We start from the raw sequence: 20663 nt of genomic DNA, 5'->3' as shown, positions 1-20663 counted from the left end.
GCCTAGTTAATCTTCATGCATTGTAATGTTGCATATTATCACTGTTATTGAGGCTTTATCGTCCCAAAAGTTTTGCTATTTTAAAATGAGTAGCAATAGCTCACCATCATGCACAAATGTATCTGCAGAATTTATTTTTGCATGGTGTAAATCCCAAGTCTGGGTTAAAGTATAAATGCAGGAAACTGACTCCTTCCCCCCCCCCTCTCTCTCCTTTACTCTAGTGTGGAGGAGGTGCTTGCAATCTGCTCGTGTGCAACACAGGGGTGGATCTTTATCAGCGGCTATTTAGCAGATGCAGACACTGAGGATCTTCTCAGACAGTCATGGGTGGTGTCAGAAATCTATCTTGGAGGTTGACATGTTATGTCATCTTGAGCTGGATGTGTGTGGGTTGGACTGTTGGAAAACCGTAAGTTATCCTTGTGTTGCACAGATTCTATTTATTTTTTTTTTTTTTTTAAATGTGTTGTCTGGTTTTGACTGTAGAAGTTACTTGGTGGGAATTCCTGCAGTTCTGGAAGCTGGATCTGAAACAAAGTTCTGTGCAAGCCTGCTACATCCCAATGAGACTCTGACCATGACTGTCTCTTTGGTCTCTAAAGAGCACAACGAAACGCTATTCAAAGAGACCTCCAACAAAAGCTTTCACAAGTGCCTCAAGTTTAAGGTCAGTTTAATAATAATGACAAAGTGAAGCTTGTGCTTTCATGCAGGGGGGGGGGGTCACCAATTGGGTGCATTGTTGCCCACAAGGATCACTCAAGGTGCCTGAGGGGCATGATCTAAAAGTAGCATGGGTTAGAAATTTTAAATTAACGCCTGGTTACATTACTGAAATTTGCAAAATGGCATGCAATGTTAAAAAAAACTAAAGCAAATTATGTATAATGGACTCTGTTTGCTGCAAACTGGTCATGTAGCCCTTTTATGCAATCACTGGTCACAAAGTAGTAATCAACCTCAAAGGTTGACTCCTGCTTTAATGAATTCCTTAGACCATCGAATATAACTTAACTGCGTACCAATCAGAATCCAAATAAATGACAATGAGGGAGAAACTTTTTTTTTTTTTTTTTCCTCCCCAAGTTTGAGTATTTAAAAGGTTTTGTGGTGAAGCTACTGTACATACTGGTATTTCAGCACAATGACTTGTCAACCAAATTGGGGGTGGAAAAAAAATTTTGCACTTTGCCATGCCTTTCATTGTAAAGTGTCATTTGTTGGCCAGTCTTGACAATCTTCTAACCCCCCCCCTCCCAAAATCCAGGTCCCTGTTCCAGAAAGCAATGAGGAGGTGCATCTTATGGTTGTGGGGGTGCAAGGGGCAACATTCTGCTCAAAAGAAGTAAAAAAAGTCATGATCAAAGTGTACAAAATGATGACTTTTATCCAAACCGACAAACCCATCTACCTCCCAGGACAAACTGGTAACTAAACAGATTATAAATTGTCTGTAATAAGGAAGTGCATTTTTTTTTTCTCCTGTTTTACAAAACATTTATGCGGACAATGGCAAAAAATTGACTTGTCTTTTTGCTGTTTCAGGTTAAGATTGGTTTACATACAGATCTGTAAATGTCAGCCACATTAACAAATGTAGAGTACTCAAATACCAAGTTTGATGAATCACATCTCAGGTTTTTGAAGTATTAGAAAACATTGGCACAGGTCTTCATTTGATAGTTTGGTTTATGTACAGTACTGTAGTGAAATATTACTTTTTGGCTCCTGAAAGCTGCCAGAGGGTGGACATCAGCTGCTTAAAGTTGTAGTTATCCCCACAACTGTTAATCACTCATGTAAATTGAAGTCATGCAATTTGGTCTATCACAATACTGTTCGGCCCAGCAGGGTGTGGCACAATGTTAGTGGAATAAAAGGGAAGAAACTTTTGGAATTCCTGCAAGTGGTATATTAACCACTACCTTTTTTTTTTTTTTTTTTTTTTTAAACAAATACGCTTGAGTCACAATGATGTACCTTAGGGCTCTCTTTATAATCAAAATTATTAGTTTAAGTGTTACAGATTCCTTTGCACATTTTGAGTCTTTTCCTTTCGGCTTGTCCCGTTAGCCGTATGTAAATTTAAGGTTCTCATTATGTTCCTCCCTCAGTGCAATTCAGAGTCGTTTCCCTGGACACAAAGTTCAAACCAGCCTTTCAAATGGTAAGCGCTTGACAAGTTAAGTTTTGTCTGACTGGTAACCACTATGCCCCCACCAATCAGGCATGTGTACTACTAAATCAGTGACTGTTTTAAAGTGTCTTAAGTAAACCCTTTGACAGTTTCTTAGCAATCAGAACATTTGATATACAGTGACTAGCATGGAATTCTAAATCACTTAATATGCCCTCAGTTATGATTAAGGCATGGATATAATTTGATTACATTGGTAACATTGCTTCTATTACTTTTTACTTATGTTGGAAGATGGAATAAAATCATCCAATACAATTATTGGGCTAAAATTAGTCACCATAGTCCATTTTGTGCATAGATTTTAATTTGGTATGACTTTTCTTAATGCTAGATTTCATGGGTTCCCATTTTGTAATTTCATATATTCTACTCGTGGTAAAACGGGAGGCTAAACTGAGTTTGGAACATTTGCACTACTTCGTTTAATGTAAAGCTGAATCTAATGCACTCTTTCTTTTCCAGTATGACACCATTGAAATTCAGGTAAGGCTTAATGTTGGAGCAGTTTCATTGCATTCACTGCATGCAGCATTATTGTGGCACAATTACACATTTTAGATACTAATGCCAGCAATCTTGTAAAGAAATGCTGAACTATGCTAACACTGTAGCTCCTTAATTATCATACAAACCGGGATCTGCTTTATTGGCAAAGTATGTTGTGCCACAAGGAATTTGTCTCCTAACCCAATTTTTTTTTTTTTTTTTTTTTTTTATAACTTGGGCAAGGATGCAGTTGGTGCATGATAATCTATTGCAGTGGCTCAAGGTGTGAGGAGTGCTGTATATCCAGTTTAAAATTAAGTCATGCAATTTGGTCTATCACAATACTGATCGGCCCAGCAGGGTGTGGCAGAATGTTAGTGGAATTGGAAATTAGCTTTTGAAGCACTTAATAAATTACAAGAGGGAAGAAACTTTTGGAATTCCTGCAAGTGGTATAGTAACCACTACCATTAAGATTACTTTTTTTTTTTTTTTGGTTACAAATGAATATGCTTAATGAGTCACAATGATGTGCCTTAGGACTCTTTATAATATTCAAAATTATTAGTTTAAGTGTTACAGATTCCGTTGCACATTTTGAGTCTTTTCGGCTTGTCCCGTTAGGGATCGCCACAGCGCGTCATCTTTTGCCATCTTAGCCTATCTTCTTCATCTTCCTCTAACTCCAACTGCCCTCATATTTTCCCTAACCACATCCATAAACCTGCTCTTTTGCCTGGCAGCTCCATCCACCAATATAATCACTCTCTCTCTCCTCTGAACATGTCCAAACCATCGAAGTCTGCTCTCTTGAAGCTTGTCTCCAAAACATCCAACTTTGGCTGTCCCTCTAATGAGCTAATTTCTAATCCTATCCAACCTGCTCACTCCGAGCAAGAACCTCATCTTCATTTCTGCTTCCTGTTTCTTCAGTGCCACAGTCTCTAATCCATACATCATGGCCGGCCTCACCACTGTTTTGTAAACTTTGCCCTTCATCCTAGCAGAGACTCTTCTGTCACATAACACACCAGACACCTTTTGCCAGCTGTTCCAACCTGCTTGGACCAGTTTCTTCACTTCCTTACCACACTCGCCATTGTTCTGGATTGACCCTAAATATTTGAAGTCCTCCACCCTCACTATCTCTTCTCCCTGTAGCCTCACTCGTCCCCCTCCACCTTTCTCATTCACGCACATATATTCTGTTTTACTCCAGCTAATCTTCATTCCTTTCCAGTGCATGTCTCCATCTTTCAAATTGTTCCACTGCGAAAATCATGGTCCAACAGTATTCCAGTCTAACCTAATCTGTCAGCCTATTCATTACCACTGCAAACAGGAAGGGGCTAAGAGCTGATCCCTGATGCAGTCCCACCTCCACTTTAAATTCTTCTGTCACACGTAAGGCACACCTCACCATTGTTCTGCTGCCATCATACATGTCCTGTACTATTTTTAACATACACATGCAGTACCACAGTTCCTCTCTTGGTACTCTGTCATAGGCTTTCTCTAGATCCACAAAGACACAATGTATCTCCTTCTGACCGTCTCTGTACTTTTCCACAAGCATCCACAAGGCAAATGCATCTGTGGTACTTTCTAGGCATGAAACCATACTGTTGCTCGCAGATACTTACTTCTGTCCTGAGTCTAGCCTCCACTACTTTCCCATAACTTCATTGTGTGGCTCAACTTTATTCCCCTAACCCTCTTCTGGAAAAGTGTTCACTACAGCCGTCTCCATCCTTCTTGCAAAGTCCACCACAATCTGTCCCTCAAAGTTCCTTTCCTGGATGCCATACTTACCCATCACTTCATCGCCCTGTTTCCTTTACCAATATGTCCATTACAATCTGCACCAATCACAACTCTCTCGCTGTCTGGGATGCTCAGAACTACTTCATCTAGTACCTTCCAGAATTTCTCATTCAACTCGAGGTCACATCCTACCTGTGGGGCATAGCCGCTAACCACATTATACACAACACCCTCAAGTTCAAATTTTAGTCTCATCACTCGATATGATACACTTTTTTTTTTTTTTTTTTTTTTTTTTTTTTTTTTTTTAAACCTCCAAGACATTCTTAGCTAGCTCTTTTTAAAATAACCCATACTCCATTTCTCTTCCCCATCTACTCCGTGGTTAAATAATTTAAACCCTGCTCCTAAATTTCTAGCCTTACTACCTTTCCACCTGCTCTCTTGGATGCACAGAATATCAACCTTTCTCCTAATCATGCCAACCAACTCCTGAGCTTTTCCTGTCATAGTCCCTACACTCAGTTGTAGGCTCTGTGCATTCCTTTTTCTTAACAATGAATCCGGTTTCCTCGGTCTTCGACCCACACTAGCTGAATCTCCACCGATGGCCTACAGATTGCACATTTTGAGTATACTTGTAAAATTTAAATTCAGCTTTTTATAAGGCAGTGCCCTGAAAATTAGTAAAATTGAGTTGTCTTTGGGCTCTGTTAGTGGAACTGTATTTTTACCACAACAGGATATGGAATATCTTTCTCCCGCCCTCCTCACCAATCTGTTACAGAATCCTAGCAACACCCGAATTGGACAGTGGCTCAATGAAACCTCCAGCAGTAAAATATTGCAGCTGTCTTACACCTTGAACTCTGAGGCACGTCAAGGAGTCTACGAAGTTATTGTTTCTATCGACGAAATGAGAATATATCATAACTTCAAGGTAGAAAAGTATGGTATGTAGATTTTTCTTCCCCCCCATTTTGATTATGAAATGAACATACTGTACCAGCAACCATCATTTGTCTTTAGTTTTGCCCAAATTTGACGTGAAAATAAATGGCCCTGATGAAGTGACTATTGCAACGGATGACTTCACCATTGAAGTATGTTCAAAGTAAGTACAGTTACTAGCTTTTTTTATTTTTTGTTAAAAACCACACTAAGTTGCTTGATCCTTTTTTAAAAATTAGGTACACATATGGACAGCCTGTGCCTGGTAGTGCCAAACTTAAAGTGTGTCGACCACTCTACTCTTATATTTTTTCCACTGACAACCCAGATGAGGCCCCTGTAGTTTCTCCCCCTTGCTACGAGGATACAAAAAAGGTAAATTTAGCAACGGCTATACAAGTTTAAAGCCACTGTTTATTCTAATAAAATTATATTGCTTCTCTGACTTCACCAGTCCTGTGGAAGTGCAATAGTTCAAAATGTTTTTTTTTTTTTTTTTTTTTTTTTTTTTTTTTTTTTTTGTCAATATATTGGCAGATTTTTACAGCTGGTGCAGTACATTTAAAATCTGAACTATTTCATTTACCATATGACTATAAAAGTTTGCGTATGTAACTCCAAATTTTGAGGCGGCACAGTTCTGAGGACTTCAAATCCTGCCGCCACCTGCGTGGAGTTTGCATGCTCTCCCTGTGCCTGCGTGAGTTTTCTCTGGGCGCTCTGGTTTCTGCCCACATCTCGAAACATGTTAGACTAAATTGCCCATAGGTGTGACTTTTGTCTGTCTTTGTCCCCTGCGATTTGTCTGGCAAAAACTGTTCAGGGTGTACCCCGCCTCTTTCCCAATAAAGCTGGGATAGGCTCCAGCACTCCCATGACCCTTGTGAAGATAAGCGACTCAGGAAAGGGATATAGTCTTTAAAATTAACATTTAACACTTGTGTATATATTTGAGCATTAGGATTAAGCACATTAAAAATCAATGTTATTGTACCCTTTAGACAAACAAGACTGGTTGTGTCACATTCATCACAAGGTTGTCCACATTCACAAAAATTGACCAAAAGGCAGTACGAGATGAACTGGAAGTCAATGCTGAGATGGAAGAAGAAGGCACAGGCAAGTGTTAAAATCTTTGTCTTGAATGGCAAATTGCAAGCTATATATTCTGATTTATTGTTGAATTAAAAATAAAAAAAATCTTTAACATTGGACAGGTATTGCACACCTTCAATACAAAAGGATACAAATTTCATATGTAATTGGAACACTGGCATTTGAAGAAACTCCTAAGATTTATGAGGAAGCGTCAAAACTGGAGGGAAAAGTATGTGCAAAAAAAAAAAAAACGCTAGATATGCAAACTAGTGCTAGTGACCATCAGCTAAGTGTTTTCTGCTTCCAACAGGTTAAAGCACTTCACTACAATAATACTCCTATTGCTAGCATGGACTTGTACCTGCTGGAGGGTGACGTGTGGCCACCACGTCTCCGACAAAACCTCACAACTGATCATGATGGCTTTGCTAAATTCTCACTAAGCACTCCGGACCATAAAGCAGACATTCACCTTTATGTAAGTAACAAGTTTTTTTTTTTTTTTTTTTTTTTTTTTTTTAAGTAAATAAAATCTGCCCATGATGTCAAAACTTTGAATATACAACTACTCAAATTTTAGAATCTGTGCTGGCAGGGACACTAAACTAGATAAGTCAGTTGGTGCATTCTGTGTGTGGACCGCAAAAACTCCAAAGATGCATTTGAGGTGTATGATTGTGTAAAATTACAATGAGTCACTTTATTTAGAAAATCTTGTTTTGGCATCACCAAAATTCAAATCTCACTGAATATGCAAATTGCATCTTAAATTTAGTGCCCATGGATTGCCTTTAATCAGGACCTCACCATGTTGGCGTGTCTGTAAGCCAGGCAGCTACATTGCGCTGACGCATCTACAATTTCAGATGTATGGTAAAAAGTCGATTACACTACCTTTTTGTCTGTAGCACTTGTTTAAAGTAAATAAAATGTAACCATGGATTTGGAAAAGCCACCAAACGCAGATCTTGAGTGTCATTCTGACGTGGCATCACACTAAAGCTTTTTTTTTTTTTATAAATAACCCTAACCTAAACAGTAATAAACCACAGCACAAAACATGGTTGTGAAGCTTAACTAACCAGGATATTGTTTTACCTGAATTAGGTTAGTGCCTCAACAAACCTGGAATATGGATATAGAATCCCATACTATGAGAATGGCGAGCACAGAGTTTCCCGTGTTCAAAAACCTTCTCTTGATACAAAGACTGCCAGCTACCTTGTGTTGAAGAATAAGGATGTGCCAATTCCTTGTGACAAAGATGAAGATATCACCATCCAGTATGCTGTCGTTGGAGAGTCTCAGGGGTTTGCTGACCTTATATATCTAGTGAGTAGAGTTTTTAAAGAAACTACATTGTATCACTGTCTTGACTGCAAATGAGGTATTGTAATTTGCTTGCCCCTATCCACTCATGCAGCAAAAAACTTATCTTAATGTGAAATATTAGCCTGTTTTGGTCTTAACTTTTCTGCAACCAGTATTCCTCTCTGGGAGACTATCTCTCCAAAGGTTGTCTGCTGGGTAACTGCATTTTTGTGTGAAACATTTTTGTAATGTGACTTCAAAACAAATGCTGGGTTTTATGAGGGAGCTGCAAAATAAATGTTTATGAAAATTGTACTTGTAATTACGGGGGATAATATAACACTAGCAGTGAAGTGGCTTCAATTACAGATGGTGTATCAGTTTTTAATTTCTTCTAACCAGAATTTATGAACTTTTTTTTTTTTTTTTTTTTTCTTCCCCCCTCCCACCCCCAAGCTAGTCATCACTGCCGCAGTAAACTATGCTAACTGCATATAAATGGAGGGAAAACAGTATTTAATGTTGCATTCTGTGCCGGTCCTGCCCAATCACCCAAAACACACAGCATGCAAAATAAAACTGAAGCCTCCCAATTATTGGGCTTTTTCCTCTACAGTACAAAATGCATTTACAGTATGTCCTTATCCACCTAAATTCAGGTCCTAGCCAGAGGAGCCATTGTTTTCCAAGGAGCTAAACAGATTGCTGTTGAAGATAAATCAGGTATGCTGACATTGCACTGAGTTGAGAAGCCGAAAACTTCATAATTGCCTTTCAACTTGCTGTTACAAATCAAAATTTCCCTTAACTGTTTAGTGACTGAAGGAGAGGTGACTTTCCAGTTAAACGTTTCTACAGACATGGCACCAGAGGTCCAGATAGTTGCATATGCTGTGCTTCCAAGTGCAACAGTGGTTGCCAACAGTGCACACTTCACCACTGAAAAATGCTTCAGTAACAAAGTAAGGGAACTTGAACTACTCCAGATAGTCCAGTTGTGAAGATTGTTTTGGTGTGCGGCAGGTCTCTATGGAGTTTTGTCCATCTTCAGCAGTCCCAGGCGAACAAACTACTTTGCAAGTGACAACCCAGCCAAACTCTCTTTGTGGGGTGAGCGCTGTTGACCAGAGTGTCCTCATTAAAGAGTCTGGAAAGACCTTAAATGCAGATAAGGTAACTACACTTTTTATATGGGGTGTTCATGCATTTTTAAAAACTCACCTTGAGATATATAATTTCAAATCCTTCCACATGACCTATTTTGTCCAAGGTATTCAGATTATTAAAATGAAAAGGGGGACAGAGTCCCTCAGGCTGGCATTCATCCTATCAAAGGTGGAACAGGCCTTTTGTAATTTGCCCCCTCAGCCCAAGACTGCTCCAACTCTGTGTAGAAGCAATGTCTCAAAGTATTTTGTGATGACATGTTTCCTCAGAATAGTATGACTGCAGTGTTAAAAATCATGCAAAGGACAATGTGTCTTCATGTAAAAGGCAAAAACTGCTGTATTATGATGCTGCTTGTCTGGGCAAAAGCTATTTGGAGTAGCAGTTTTATCAGAACAAGCACTACTCTTTCACAGTATTGTGACACCCCCAATGTGAATTTGAAACTATCAATCAGTTTAACATAAGGGATGTTTCCTTGACTTCTCCAAATGTCAAAAGTTATGAAAAATATCTCCTTTTGCATAAGATACAATTTCGTAAGCTGTAAATAGTGATCCTTGACTCAAGAGCTGTCTTTTGGTTTCTGAAATGTTAGATGGAGTTTTTTTTTTTTTTTTTTTTTTTTTAAATGTATACAATCTCTGAAATGATTTTAATCAACACCTGGTCATGTTATCATGCTCCTTATTTTCTAGTTTCCCTTACTGCTGCAGTTAAAAAGCACCTTGTATGACATTCTCTGCATTTAAGATGTAAAATGAGCTTTGGCACATTGTAATTTCTAAACTCAAACTATCTTCTCCCTCCACACCAGATATTTGGGTTGCTCCCTGTCACCAGAGCAACATATATTCCATACAAAGTTGAAGACTCAGTAGAATGTTTACATGTCAGACCTAAAAGATCTGTATGGCCTGGGCCTGACATCGATGATCCTCATACAGTTTTCCAGGTACTTTTATCACAAAATTCTGCACAAAAGTGATCAATTTAGTTACTCTTGTTGGGTTTTCTAGCGTAATGGACTCAAGATGGCAACAAATTTGTATATCAGAGTACCATCTTGCCTGAAATATCTGGGTAGAGAGTACCATCACAGTCCCTATGGTGAGTGATCTACACTGAATATTTTCTTGCATCAAATCTGCATCTTAATGATGGAATTCTTTCCACTTCCAGGTATTGCTTTAAGATATGAAACTGTAGATGCAATGGCAGCTCCTTCTGCTGTTGGTGCTTTGAGACCTGCTGCTCCAATTCAAACCATTCGCAATTTCTTTCCAGAGACTTGGCTGTGGGACCTGGTAGAAGTCGGGTATGCCTTTGTCACAAGTGATAACCCTGAATCTTCTTGCTTGCCACTTTAAACTGCACCCTTTGCCCAATTTTCATTGCACTAGTGGCTCAGCTGGAAAGTGATGGCCTCACAGTTCTGAGGTCCCAGGTACAATCAGGGCCCCGCCTGTGAGGAGTTTGCTTGTTCTACCCGTGCATGCGTAAATTTTCTCCATGCACTCCGGTTTCCTCCCACATCCCAAAAACCATGCAACATTAATTGGACACTCTAAATTGCCCCAAAATATAATTGTGAGTGCAGCTGTGTCTATGTGCCCTGCGATTGGCTGGCAACCAGTTCAGGGTGTACCCCGCCTCCTACCCATTGAATTATGGGATAGGCTCCAGCACTTCCTGTGACCCTTGTGAGGATAAGTGGCTAAGAAATTTGAACCACAAACTGGTCAGGGCACTCTGTAAAAATGGAACATAATTATTGGGGGATGAACACTCTAAATGCTGGAATACTTTCATGTTTGCACAACTGACTCTTATAAAGGATAGTTCCCTATTAGTTGTCTGTACTTCACACGAATGTCATACCAGGGTGCCACTGACTGCCAGCGACAAATTCCTTGTTACATACTTGGGCATTTAAACTGATTCTAATGTAGCTGAGCGCAACCTAAAGTCGTCATGGATTAGGTAGAGTCTGTAAAACGGGCTCTTGGAACTCATATATGGATATTTGGCTTTCTTTGACCTGCACCGGACACATTACATTTTTGGGAAAACAAATAAGACTGGGTAAAGGTTAATAAAAAAAAAAAAACAATTATCACAGCTGTCTGGAAAGTGCCCTAAAAGGTCAAAGCATTAAGCACAATGTTTTAGGTTCAACTCTTAAATGTTTCAGATTTTTGGTTTGACAATTTAGTTTGCACTTGTTGGCGTTACTACTCACTTTTTTTTTTTTTTTTCTTCCCCTCCCCTCCAGAAATTCTGGCATGAAGGATGTGTCCCTAACGGCTCCTGACACCATCACCACGTGGGAGACTGAGGCTTTCTGTCTGTCCTCACAAGGTTTTGGCTTGGCCCCACGTCAAAAGTTAACAGTCTTCCAGCCTTTCTTCCTTGAACTGACTGTTCCTTACTCCATCAAACGTGGGGAACACTTTGTTTTGAAAGCCACCACATTCAACTTCCTGTCCAAATGCATCATGGTATAAACTTATCCCATTGGCTATTTGTTCAGCCTAGAATAACTAAGAATTTCTGTTATTGCTGTCCCATTGTATCTGTTCACATGTACAGCTTTTGCCAAGTGCATGTCTTTTTTAACTGGTGACAGACCAAGCAGAGTGGCTAAGACTTCATGCTGTCCAGTCATATCGTCTGGTGCTTAACAATATTGTGAAAGGCAGAGATTGATACTAAAGCAAACCCCCTCAACTGTCTTGAATTCTGTCCATAAATGTTGTGAATTATCTGTCTCAAAGGGTAGCCATGGTGGACCTTCCCTTCATGAGGGGGAAAAAAAAATCTCAACTACTGCCGTCAAACTCTGGTTTTGCAGGAATCCAACAGCCTGAATCTGGGCCTTTCGTACCCCATTCTCTGAGCATGGTTGAAAGCAATTCCACTCAATACATGTGGTGTTTGACCGCTAAAAGGCCCCAGCACACTAAACTGCACTTGTCCTCTGTTCCCAATGAAAACTATACTATACACTTCGCTCAAGAGTGAGTGACTGACCTGTCTGGTTTAGGTGAATTTGGCTTTTCAGCATCACAAGAGGGCATTGGTCTTACTGGCTGGTTTCTCACCTAGGACATATCCTCAATTTTAGTTCCTAGGATCATTGGGATTATTTTTTATTTTTTTTAATGCAACTGCTCAAAGAGTTTCAACAATGCCTTGTCAAGTTGTTTTCCACTTATTTGATTTGTTCTTTGTTGCTAGGTCAGTGTGACTCCAGCTCCTTCCTTGGATTACACACTCACCCCATTTTCTGGTGACCAGTACAGTACCTGCCTTTGTGGCAATGAGCGCAAGACCTTCAGATGGGCGATGGCCCCCTCAACATTAGGTGCAGCTCTCTTGTTAGACAGAATTTATCAGAAAAGGTTTACAGTAGACTTTATATCAATCTGATCGGTGTTGGCATTTTATGCGCATTTGGCTTTGTCATTCACTGATTGGATCTGCAAAAGACTTTGAGCCAAGGCACATACTTTACAATTGGGAAAAAACGCACCAAGTAGATTAATCACAATCTGTACTTGGTGCCATTTGATAAGACATTCATTTGTTCTGTCACTATGCCTCACTGGCATAACAAGCTGCACAAATACATTTTTGGTCATTTAAGTACATGTATATTCTGTAAATGAACAAGTCATTTACATACTCATTGCTCCACTCCCCCCCCCCCCCCTCCTACGTTGATGGGCCCCAAAAATCCTGATTTGTGTAAAGCCTAACTTGCAGTATTGAGTGACTATTTCATATACAATCTGTGGACCATTTTAGGGGTTGTCAATGTGACTGTGACTGCTGAGGCTCTGCCGTCCCATGCTTCTTGTGATAATGAGATTGTGAGTGTTCCAGAAAGAGGCCGTATTGATGTGGTCACACGACCTCTCATTGTCAAGGTCAGTAGTGCCTCCCCGCCACTTCCAAACCTGAGATTGTAGACTCTAACTTGTTTTCTTCTTAGGCTGAGGGAACAGAGATGACCAAGACTCACAATTGGCTGTTCTGCCCTCAAGGTATGTTTAAATTTTATCAACCATTGCTCTAAATTTTAAGAACTTGAAAATCCCTTTTGAATTTGGAAATAGGCACGCAATTTGGGGAGTGAAATTAATCTACATTCTGCTCCAAAAGCATTGGAACAGTGACAATTTTGCTGAAAACTGACTCAAAATATTTGACATCAGCTTCTACGGCTATTTATAACTTAAAAGGTAACCTTTTTGTGTGAAACCCAATTTTCATCTGACCTAAAAGTGTAGTGACTTATTCCTCCTCCTTGCCCACATGTCCTTTTACATACACTACAGAATTTCAGGTTAATACCTGAGAATTTCAACTTTCATTGTAGTTTGAGGCATAACCACCCCAACATTCCCCAAAATGGTGCCAGTTTGATCTTGGTTCAATTTTAAGCTTGATGCAGGTAATGCCAGCAAGTGATTTAGAACATTGTTTGAACTGTCTTTAGGTGTACTTTTTGCCCAGCTAAAAATTTGGTACTTCTATTTGATTGCAAAGTTGTCAGATCCAGATAAGTACATGCTGAACAGCAATAAAGGTTTTAAATCGAACTCAAAATTAAAGCGATTGGCTTCACTAGTCAAATACTTTTGAGTTGAGCGCATTTTACTAAAGGCTCAATCTGTATAGTGTTTGGCATTATGAAAATTTTTGTTTTTAAGTTGCTGGTATTTCGTTTGAATCTAACCTGATTTTATTCTCTAAACTAAATTCTTCATTGCACAACAGGAGGGAGTCTGAAGGAGGAAACTGAAATAATGCTCCCTGAGAATGTGATTGACGGCTCAGCACGTGGTCTAATATCTGTCCTGGGTAAACTTTAATTTTTTTTTTAATCACAATAGTAATTCATATTAAGTTATACCCAAGCCTTTGCCACATAGTGCAGTATGTTGATACAAGGTTTTCTTCAGAAAGCAATTGTTTGTACATATGATTTCAAAGGGGCAAAACAGATTTTCTTTGGAAATATTCAATGATAATTTATGAGCACAATTTTGTGTGATTTTGTAAATAGTAGTTATACAGTAATTAAGGCATTACCTAAAGTTTATTCGTGATGAAAGAATGTTCATACATGGAGTGGGACCTCCAAAGCCCTGTGATAGGTTTTACACTGAGGGATGTGCAAAACTGGGTAGAAAGTGCTGTAGGATTTCCACCCCTGCCCAAAAACCTATGACAGTATTTTTTTTTTTCCTCAAAATTCTATTAATTCAATGATTGGCTTTAAAAAAAAATGTATTTAACTTGGCACATATTAGCCATAGCTGCAATCCTAAATGGGTTTTCTGCAGGTGACATTTTAGGCCGGGCTTTGAAGAACATTGATGGCCTGTTGAGGATGCCCTATGGCTGTGGAGAACAGAACATGGTGCTGTTCGCCCCAAATATTTATATCCTACAGTACCTTAAAGATACAGAGCAGCTGACCCCAGCCATCGAGAAAAACGCACTCAATTTCCTGACCAGTGGTGAGTCAAAGATACTCTTGTATTGGTCTGACATTATCCGTCATTCCTGATTCTTGACAATCGCTAATCATAATACTGCCCTCTAGGGAATTTAGATGAGCAGAAGCCAATTTTTATTCAGAATTAAGTGTCATTGATTTTACCACTTTGACACAAGTAAGGTGAAATAGTGTGCGCATTGACTTAGTAGTTTATTTGGAAAATATAAAGTCACTGCTTCAAAAGCAATACGGCAGCAGGCACATTATGCTCTACAAATGACCTGCCTTAAGCATTACCTAATTTTAACAATTCCTGGACAAACTGTACAATTTTTTTCTGGGATCATGAAACTCTGCTTCATCTTTCTATAAAGGAACAAAAGGCAATTAAAACTTGTTCCAAGAGTGGGTACAACAGTTGTATGCCTAGAAGTAATCAAATGACGACATGTTATATACTGTAAATCTGTTTAGCTTTTATGTATTGAGACTTAAATGGCTCAAAGGAGTTGAACAACCTCACCCACTGCTAATGTTGCATCTTTAGTGTAGTTTAATTACAGTGCATCAATACTTGCAGTGAAACCCTTTACTTATGTGACAAATGCTTATACACTGTCCTCACAAAACACATTTACAGTAGACTGACAAAGGGTTGTTTCATGTAATTTTTTTTTTTTTAATTGAACTTTCCCACACCTAAAAGAGCAACATTGTATACATGTATGGAAGGTTAATGACAATGTCACAGACCTCACTATGCCAGCTGCTCAAGGAATGACAAAAAAAATTAAGAGCTTAACAGATTGCATTCTAGCTGTTTTTGCTTTGAATTTAAATTTGCTACCAAATCAAGCACAGTATCAATTGTGATGTCAAATGTGAATTTTTCAGTCATCACAAGAAGTGTTTGTCTGTGTCCTGTTGGCTATTAAGCATGTTTTTCTTATTACCCAGGCTACCAGAGACAACTTAACTATATGCATACCAGTGGTGGCTATAGCACTTTTGGAACTGGTGTGGCAAATACTTGGTGAGAATGTGAACAATGCTTTACTGTATGTTAGAATTGCACAGTAACATGACTCATCGTAAATGTGTAATTGCACTAAATTTAATTACTTGCCTTCAACCTCACACTATATAGGACTTTTTAAAAGTTCAATATGTCACTTAAATTTTTATTTCTCCATCAGGTTGACCGCTTTTGTGATGAGATCGTTTGCCAAAGCAAAGTCTTTTATTTACATTGACCCTTCCAATATTGAAGCTTCTGAGACTTGGCTGGAAAGCAAGCAAAAAGAAAATGGTTGCTTCCAAATTTCAGGAAAACTTTTTAATAACGGAATGAAGGTGTGTTGACTTTTAATCTCTGAAGTTTGTCTGAAGTAATGAATGACTGACTGTTTCCTCTCTCCAGGGTGGTGTTTCAGATGAAGTGACTCTGAGTGCTTACATCACTGCTGCCTTTTTGGAGATGGGTAGATCAGTTAATGTGAGACTTTAGTAAAATTACTTTAAATTTCACATTACGCTCAATTCTGGGAAGAATTCAACTAATCATAGCCTAGCAAGGGCTTCAGTTCACCTTCCACAAGCATACCCATGCAGATGGCACTACAGTGAAGTACATTAGTGGTATGGATGTGGACCAGATATTAGAAATGCAATCACCCATGCCACTCCTAATTCCATCCATGTCCTATATGTAGTAATGAATTTCAAAAGGCCACATTTCAGTTGACAGTTGGGCAATCTTTGGATGAATGCTAAATGCATACATCTGTTTGTCATTTACCACTCATACAAAGCACATGGTATAAAAAAAACATGCCCCCACTTAAGGGTAAAATTTAAAGGTCAATCGACCATTTAACTGTAGTCTCCAGGTCTTTAACTGTAAGTATCTAACTTTATCTCTTACAGGATGCCACCGTGACCCGGAGCTTATCTTGCTTGAAGGAGTCAATCAATGACCATAGCAACACTTACACAACAGCTCTTCTGGCTTACGTCTTTACCTTGGCTGAAGATAAGGAGACTCGCGCTCTGCTTCTGCAGCATTTGGACAGCATTAAAATACAACAAGGTGGATTATCTTCAGCAACCACTCTCAAATTAACGCTTATTTATGTACTCTGTGTGGGTTTCCTTCTTCAGATGGTTTCATTCACTGGTCCCAGAAGTCATCAGAGACCTCACAATCTCTGTCTGTGGAGATCTCCTCCTATGTGCTCCTGGCCCAACTTGGAAGCTTTCCCACTGCTGAAGACCTGGGTTACGCTGGTGGCATTGTCAGATGGCTGACAACCCAACAGAACTATTATGGAGGCTTTGCTTCTACTCAGGTATCCACACCAAGAACAGAAGGACTGGCCTGGACTATAGTGGATAGTGACCTAAAAATGTCAGCAAGTGACAAAATACAATCTGCTATTCTAGGTCATGCATATTTACATGCTGATCAGACCCATCTCTGTATGCAATATTAAAACGTGTTCGATTTACAGGACACAGTGGTGGCCCTTCAGGCTCTTTCTCTTTACTCCACACTGGTATTCAGTCCAGCGGGTTCCAGCACAGTGACCGTATCATCTCCCAGTGGCCAGAAGATGTTTAGCATCGACCAGAATAACAAACTGCTCTACCAGGAAGAGGTGCTGAAGGATGTAAAGGGGACGTACAATGTGGAGGTGAAGGGGTCTGCATGTGCTTCAGTGCAGGTCAGTGAAAACTTATGGTATTCTTGATTACTGGGTATAGAGTCACAGCAGTGCAGAATTTTGATTTTTACAATCCACTAAACCTTTCCTACTTGCATTTAACACATGGTCACAATCAACTATGTAATAGAAAAACAGTACTTCACTGTAGTATTCTATTAAATGTACTTCATTACTGAAAGTACACTTTGAAAATGCATTTAGATTTTACCTCAATGGTAAATTTTGTCTTTCCTCACAAATGCACAGCTAAGCATACTTTTAAATGGAAGACCTTTGTGCCTTGTCAGGTTGCATGGGTTTTTTGTGTAATTTTTTTTTTTTTCCTTCTCTAACAACTCATCTTCCAGTTGACTCTTCTCTACAACATCCCTACACCCACTGAGGTCACTACTCTCAGTGTCACAGTTCAGACTGAGACTAACTGCACCAGCCTGTCCAGGAGACCTACACTCACCTTGAAGCTGAAATCTCTGTGAATATTAACTCCATGTGACATACTCAATGGGAAAACTATACATGACAACAGTCGACACAATGAATTGGGGGCTGGAATCCTTAAATCAGTTATCCAGGAAATTAAGTCAAAGTATTTAATTACAAAAATCCTGAATTTAGCTAAATACAAACTTGTGTATGTTTAAAGTTGGTGAATTATAGGGTATAGTGTAATACCGAGGTCTATACCTTATTTGATTCTCTTGGTCTTGATGATAGACTATGAAGTCCAATATGGCAACACATAATTGGTAGGTTTGATCTAGCATTTCCTTTAAAAAAAAAAAACATTTCTGCTTGCATTTATCAGACAATCATCCATTTCAAACTTTGGTTTTAAAAAAAAAAGTTTGCTCGATCATTGCCAATATTTTGAGTGGCAAATTGTTGAAATATTGAAATTCATCATGTTAAGCTAATAAACCTTCTTGCCCGGGCAGGAGGTTTTTAACCTGAGGGAGTATTACCAATCTGATTTTGTAAAGTCTTTTCAGACACTTATGACTTGTCAACACCACTTTGGTCTGCTTTAAGAATCTCCAGGCATTTCTTTTTTTTTTTTTTTTGTCTTAAATGGTTCTACAGATACAGTGGTGAGAAAACCACAACTAACATGGTGATCCTGGAAATCAATTTGCTGTCTGGGTTCCACGTAGACCCAAAGTCTTTCCAGAAAGTGAGTAATTGTAGCAATATTTTTTTTATTTTTTTTATTTTTTTTGACCATCTCACCACCTCCACAGCTTAAAGGTGCTTTGCTGGTTGATCATGTTGAACAGAAAGAAGATAGAGTGCTTGTGTATTTGGAGGAGGTGAGGAATGAGTGCTAAGCTTCAGACTTGCTTTTTTTTTTTTTTTTTTTTAACCCATTTTGAGTTCATATTCCTTTTTCTCAGTTACCTAAGGACATACCAATAAACCACAACCTGGAGCTGATACAGGAAATTCCAGTTCAGGACCTAAAACCAGCTGTGGTCAAGATCTATGATTACTACCAGCCAAGTAAATCAGTCTTCGTAATCCTGTCTCAAACTTACCTGCTTGACTTTTTTTTTTTTTTTTTTTTTTTTTTTTTTTTTTTTTTTTTTTTAAATTACACACTGGACAGTTGAACAGTTTGACTTGGTGATAGTTAATTGATGCTGATTCGGGCACATTTTTAATGTATAATCTAAAGAAAGTACCTTGTCATGAAATTTGTTAGCCAGACCTTTTTGCAAATTTGTATGTTTTCACACATTTGAGCATGTAGGGCATTGCAATTTCTTCAATCTATTCAAATTAACAAGTAGAACGATTCAGATGAATTACAATTTTTAAATCATAACTGTAAAATGTTAAGTTTTAAAACTTTTTTTTTTTTTTTTTTTTTTGGGCGGTAGAATCCTATCCAGTTTTGTGATGAACAAATGATGTATTAACCTATGTAAGATAAGTGGATATTACAATTGTCTTAAAGCATGGGGTGTCAATTTACAAGAGCACCTCCTGTAGAAGTGAATTAATTTAACAAATTGGTTACATCTGTATTGTGAGGAATTGCCCAGTCTGAGGCACCTCCAGCTTTGCACATGTATTTCAACAGGAAATCACAGCCATTAGTCACTGTAGACTGAACTTACATGGAATATACTCTTGTAATTTCTTCCACATTTCACAAGAGAATGAGGGTCTGCCTTCCCTTTCTACATATTCTGGACTTTGACTGTTTTTAAGGCTATGCTAAAATTGTCTTATTCCTTAGGTGACCAGGCTGAGACGAGTTACAACTTTGATTGTAAGACAGGTAACAGAAACGAAATGAACTTTTTCGTACTATCTAAGACTTGGCTCATTTTCTCAAATGTGTAAATGTTTTTTGCAGCTTGAAGCGCATCCGGTGTTGAGGTCATCACAGATTTTTTGCTGTTCGCTGACACCTGTTTTGATCCAGTTTATAGAACTCTATCTGCTGAAGTTGACTATGAAATCCAGTTTCTCAACTTTAAATGTATAGATTTGAAGAACAGATGAAATAAAGTCCACCAATTGTGCAACTGAGGCCTTTTTCTTTTTTTTTTTATAAATTATATAAATGACCCATAGCGCAAAGCTATAGCAGCGGTTTAATAGAATTTTCCATTGGACATGATAAAAGCTGGGCTATTTCAGAATACTGGAAGGTAAATGTAAAATTTATTTGCCTTCAAATCTCCTTGTTGGATTTAATTGGGACAATTGCTACCAGTTTGAAGATGGTTGGCTCACAGGATTCAACAAGCAACTGATTACTCAAAATTTTAACCAGAGGCTTACATCAGTTGCTTTTTGAGTAGAAGTGCAATGTTACTGCTCGGGCTAATATTTGTCACATGGTAGTATTTTTGGCAAATGCAGTAATTTCATATCAATCCATTTATCTCCTGCTTTTGCGGGTTGTGGGGGAAGTAGCTGCAGCAGGTATACCCAGACTTCCCTTTCCCCAGCAGTTTCTTCTTGCTCTTCCAGAGGGATCCTGAAGCGTTCCAAGCCAGCCGAGAGACAGTCTCTCCAGCTGTCCTAGGTCGTCCTCAGGGTCTCTCTGGTGGGACATGCCCGGAACAGTTCACCAGAGAGGTGTCCAGAAAACATCTGAATCAGATGCCCCAGCCACCATCTGGCTTCTCTCAATGCAAAGGAGTAGCAGCTCAACACTGAGCTTCTCACCCTATCTCAAAGGGAAAGCCCGGACACCCTGAGGAGGAAACTCATTTCGGCAGCTTGTATCTGGGATCTTGTTCTTTCGGTCAAAACCCAAAGCTCATGCCTATAAATTAGGGTAGGAATGTAGATGCACTGGTACATTGAGAGCTTTGCCTTTTGATTTAGCTCCCTCTTTACCAGAACGGACCGATACAAAGTCCATCACTGCAGACGCTACACCGATTTGTCGCTCGCTCGCTCTCTCTCTCTCACTCTCTCTCTCTCTCTC

The 20663-nt window shown here is 39.0% G+C and overlaps 1 protein-coding gene across 1 annotated transcript; it reads left to right on the top strand.

The window, feature by feature from the left end:
• The first annotated feature begins 224 nt into the window (after positions 1 to 224).
• LOC133504471 (alpha-2-macroglobulin-like) lies at positions 225 to 19749 on the top strand. Its single transcript, XM_061826719.1, has 36 exons — positions 225 to 412; positions 490 to 670; positions 1271 to 1430; positions 2118 to 2170; positions 2666 to 2686; positions 5241 to 5406; positions 5483 to 5567; positions 5644 to 5779; positions 6406 to 6523; positions 6622 to 6731; positions 6813 to 6980; positions 7610 to 7834; positions 8473 to 8536; positions 8630 to 8775; positions 8837 to 8986; positions 9798 to 9935; positions 10000 to 10090; positions 10163 to 10298; positions 11256 to 11481; positions 12221 to 12347; positions 12791 to 12912; positions 12978 to 13029; positions 13766 to 13849; positions 14335 to 14511; positions 15450 to 15525; positions 15689 to 15845; positions 15913 to 15987; positions 16419 to 16581; positions 16653 to 16840; positions 17003 to 17215; positions 17566 to 17690; positions 18299 to 18389; positions 18457 to 18525; positions 18610 to 18715; positions 19458 to 19499; positions 19578 to 19749. Exons 1-36 carry the CDS (start codon positions 327 to 329, stop codon positions 19580 to 19582), a joined length of 4332 nt encoding a protein of 1443 aa, XP_061682703.1. The 5' UTR covers positions 225 to 326; the 3' UTR covers positions 19583 to 19749.
• Positions 19750 to 20663: the final 914 nt, after the last annotated feature.

Source organism: Syngnathoides biaculeatus, chromosome 8, assembly GCF_019802595.1.
Source record: "Syngnathoides biaculeatus isolate LvHL_M chromosome 8, ASM1980259v1, whole genome shotgun sequence".
Lineage (NCBI taxonomy): Eukaryota > Metazoa > Chordata > Actinopteri > Syngnathiformes > Syngnathidae > Syngnathoides > Syngnathoides biaculeatus.
The sequence above is the reverse complement of the archived record's forward strand: the minus strand, read 5'-3'. Positions and strand labels throughout refer to the sequence as shown.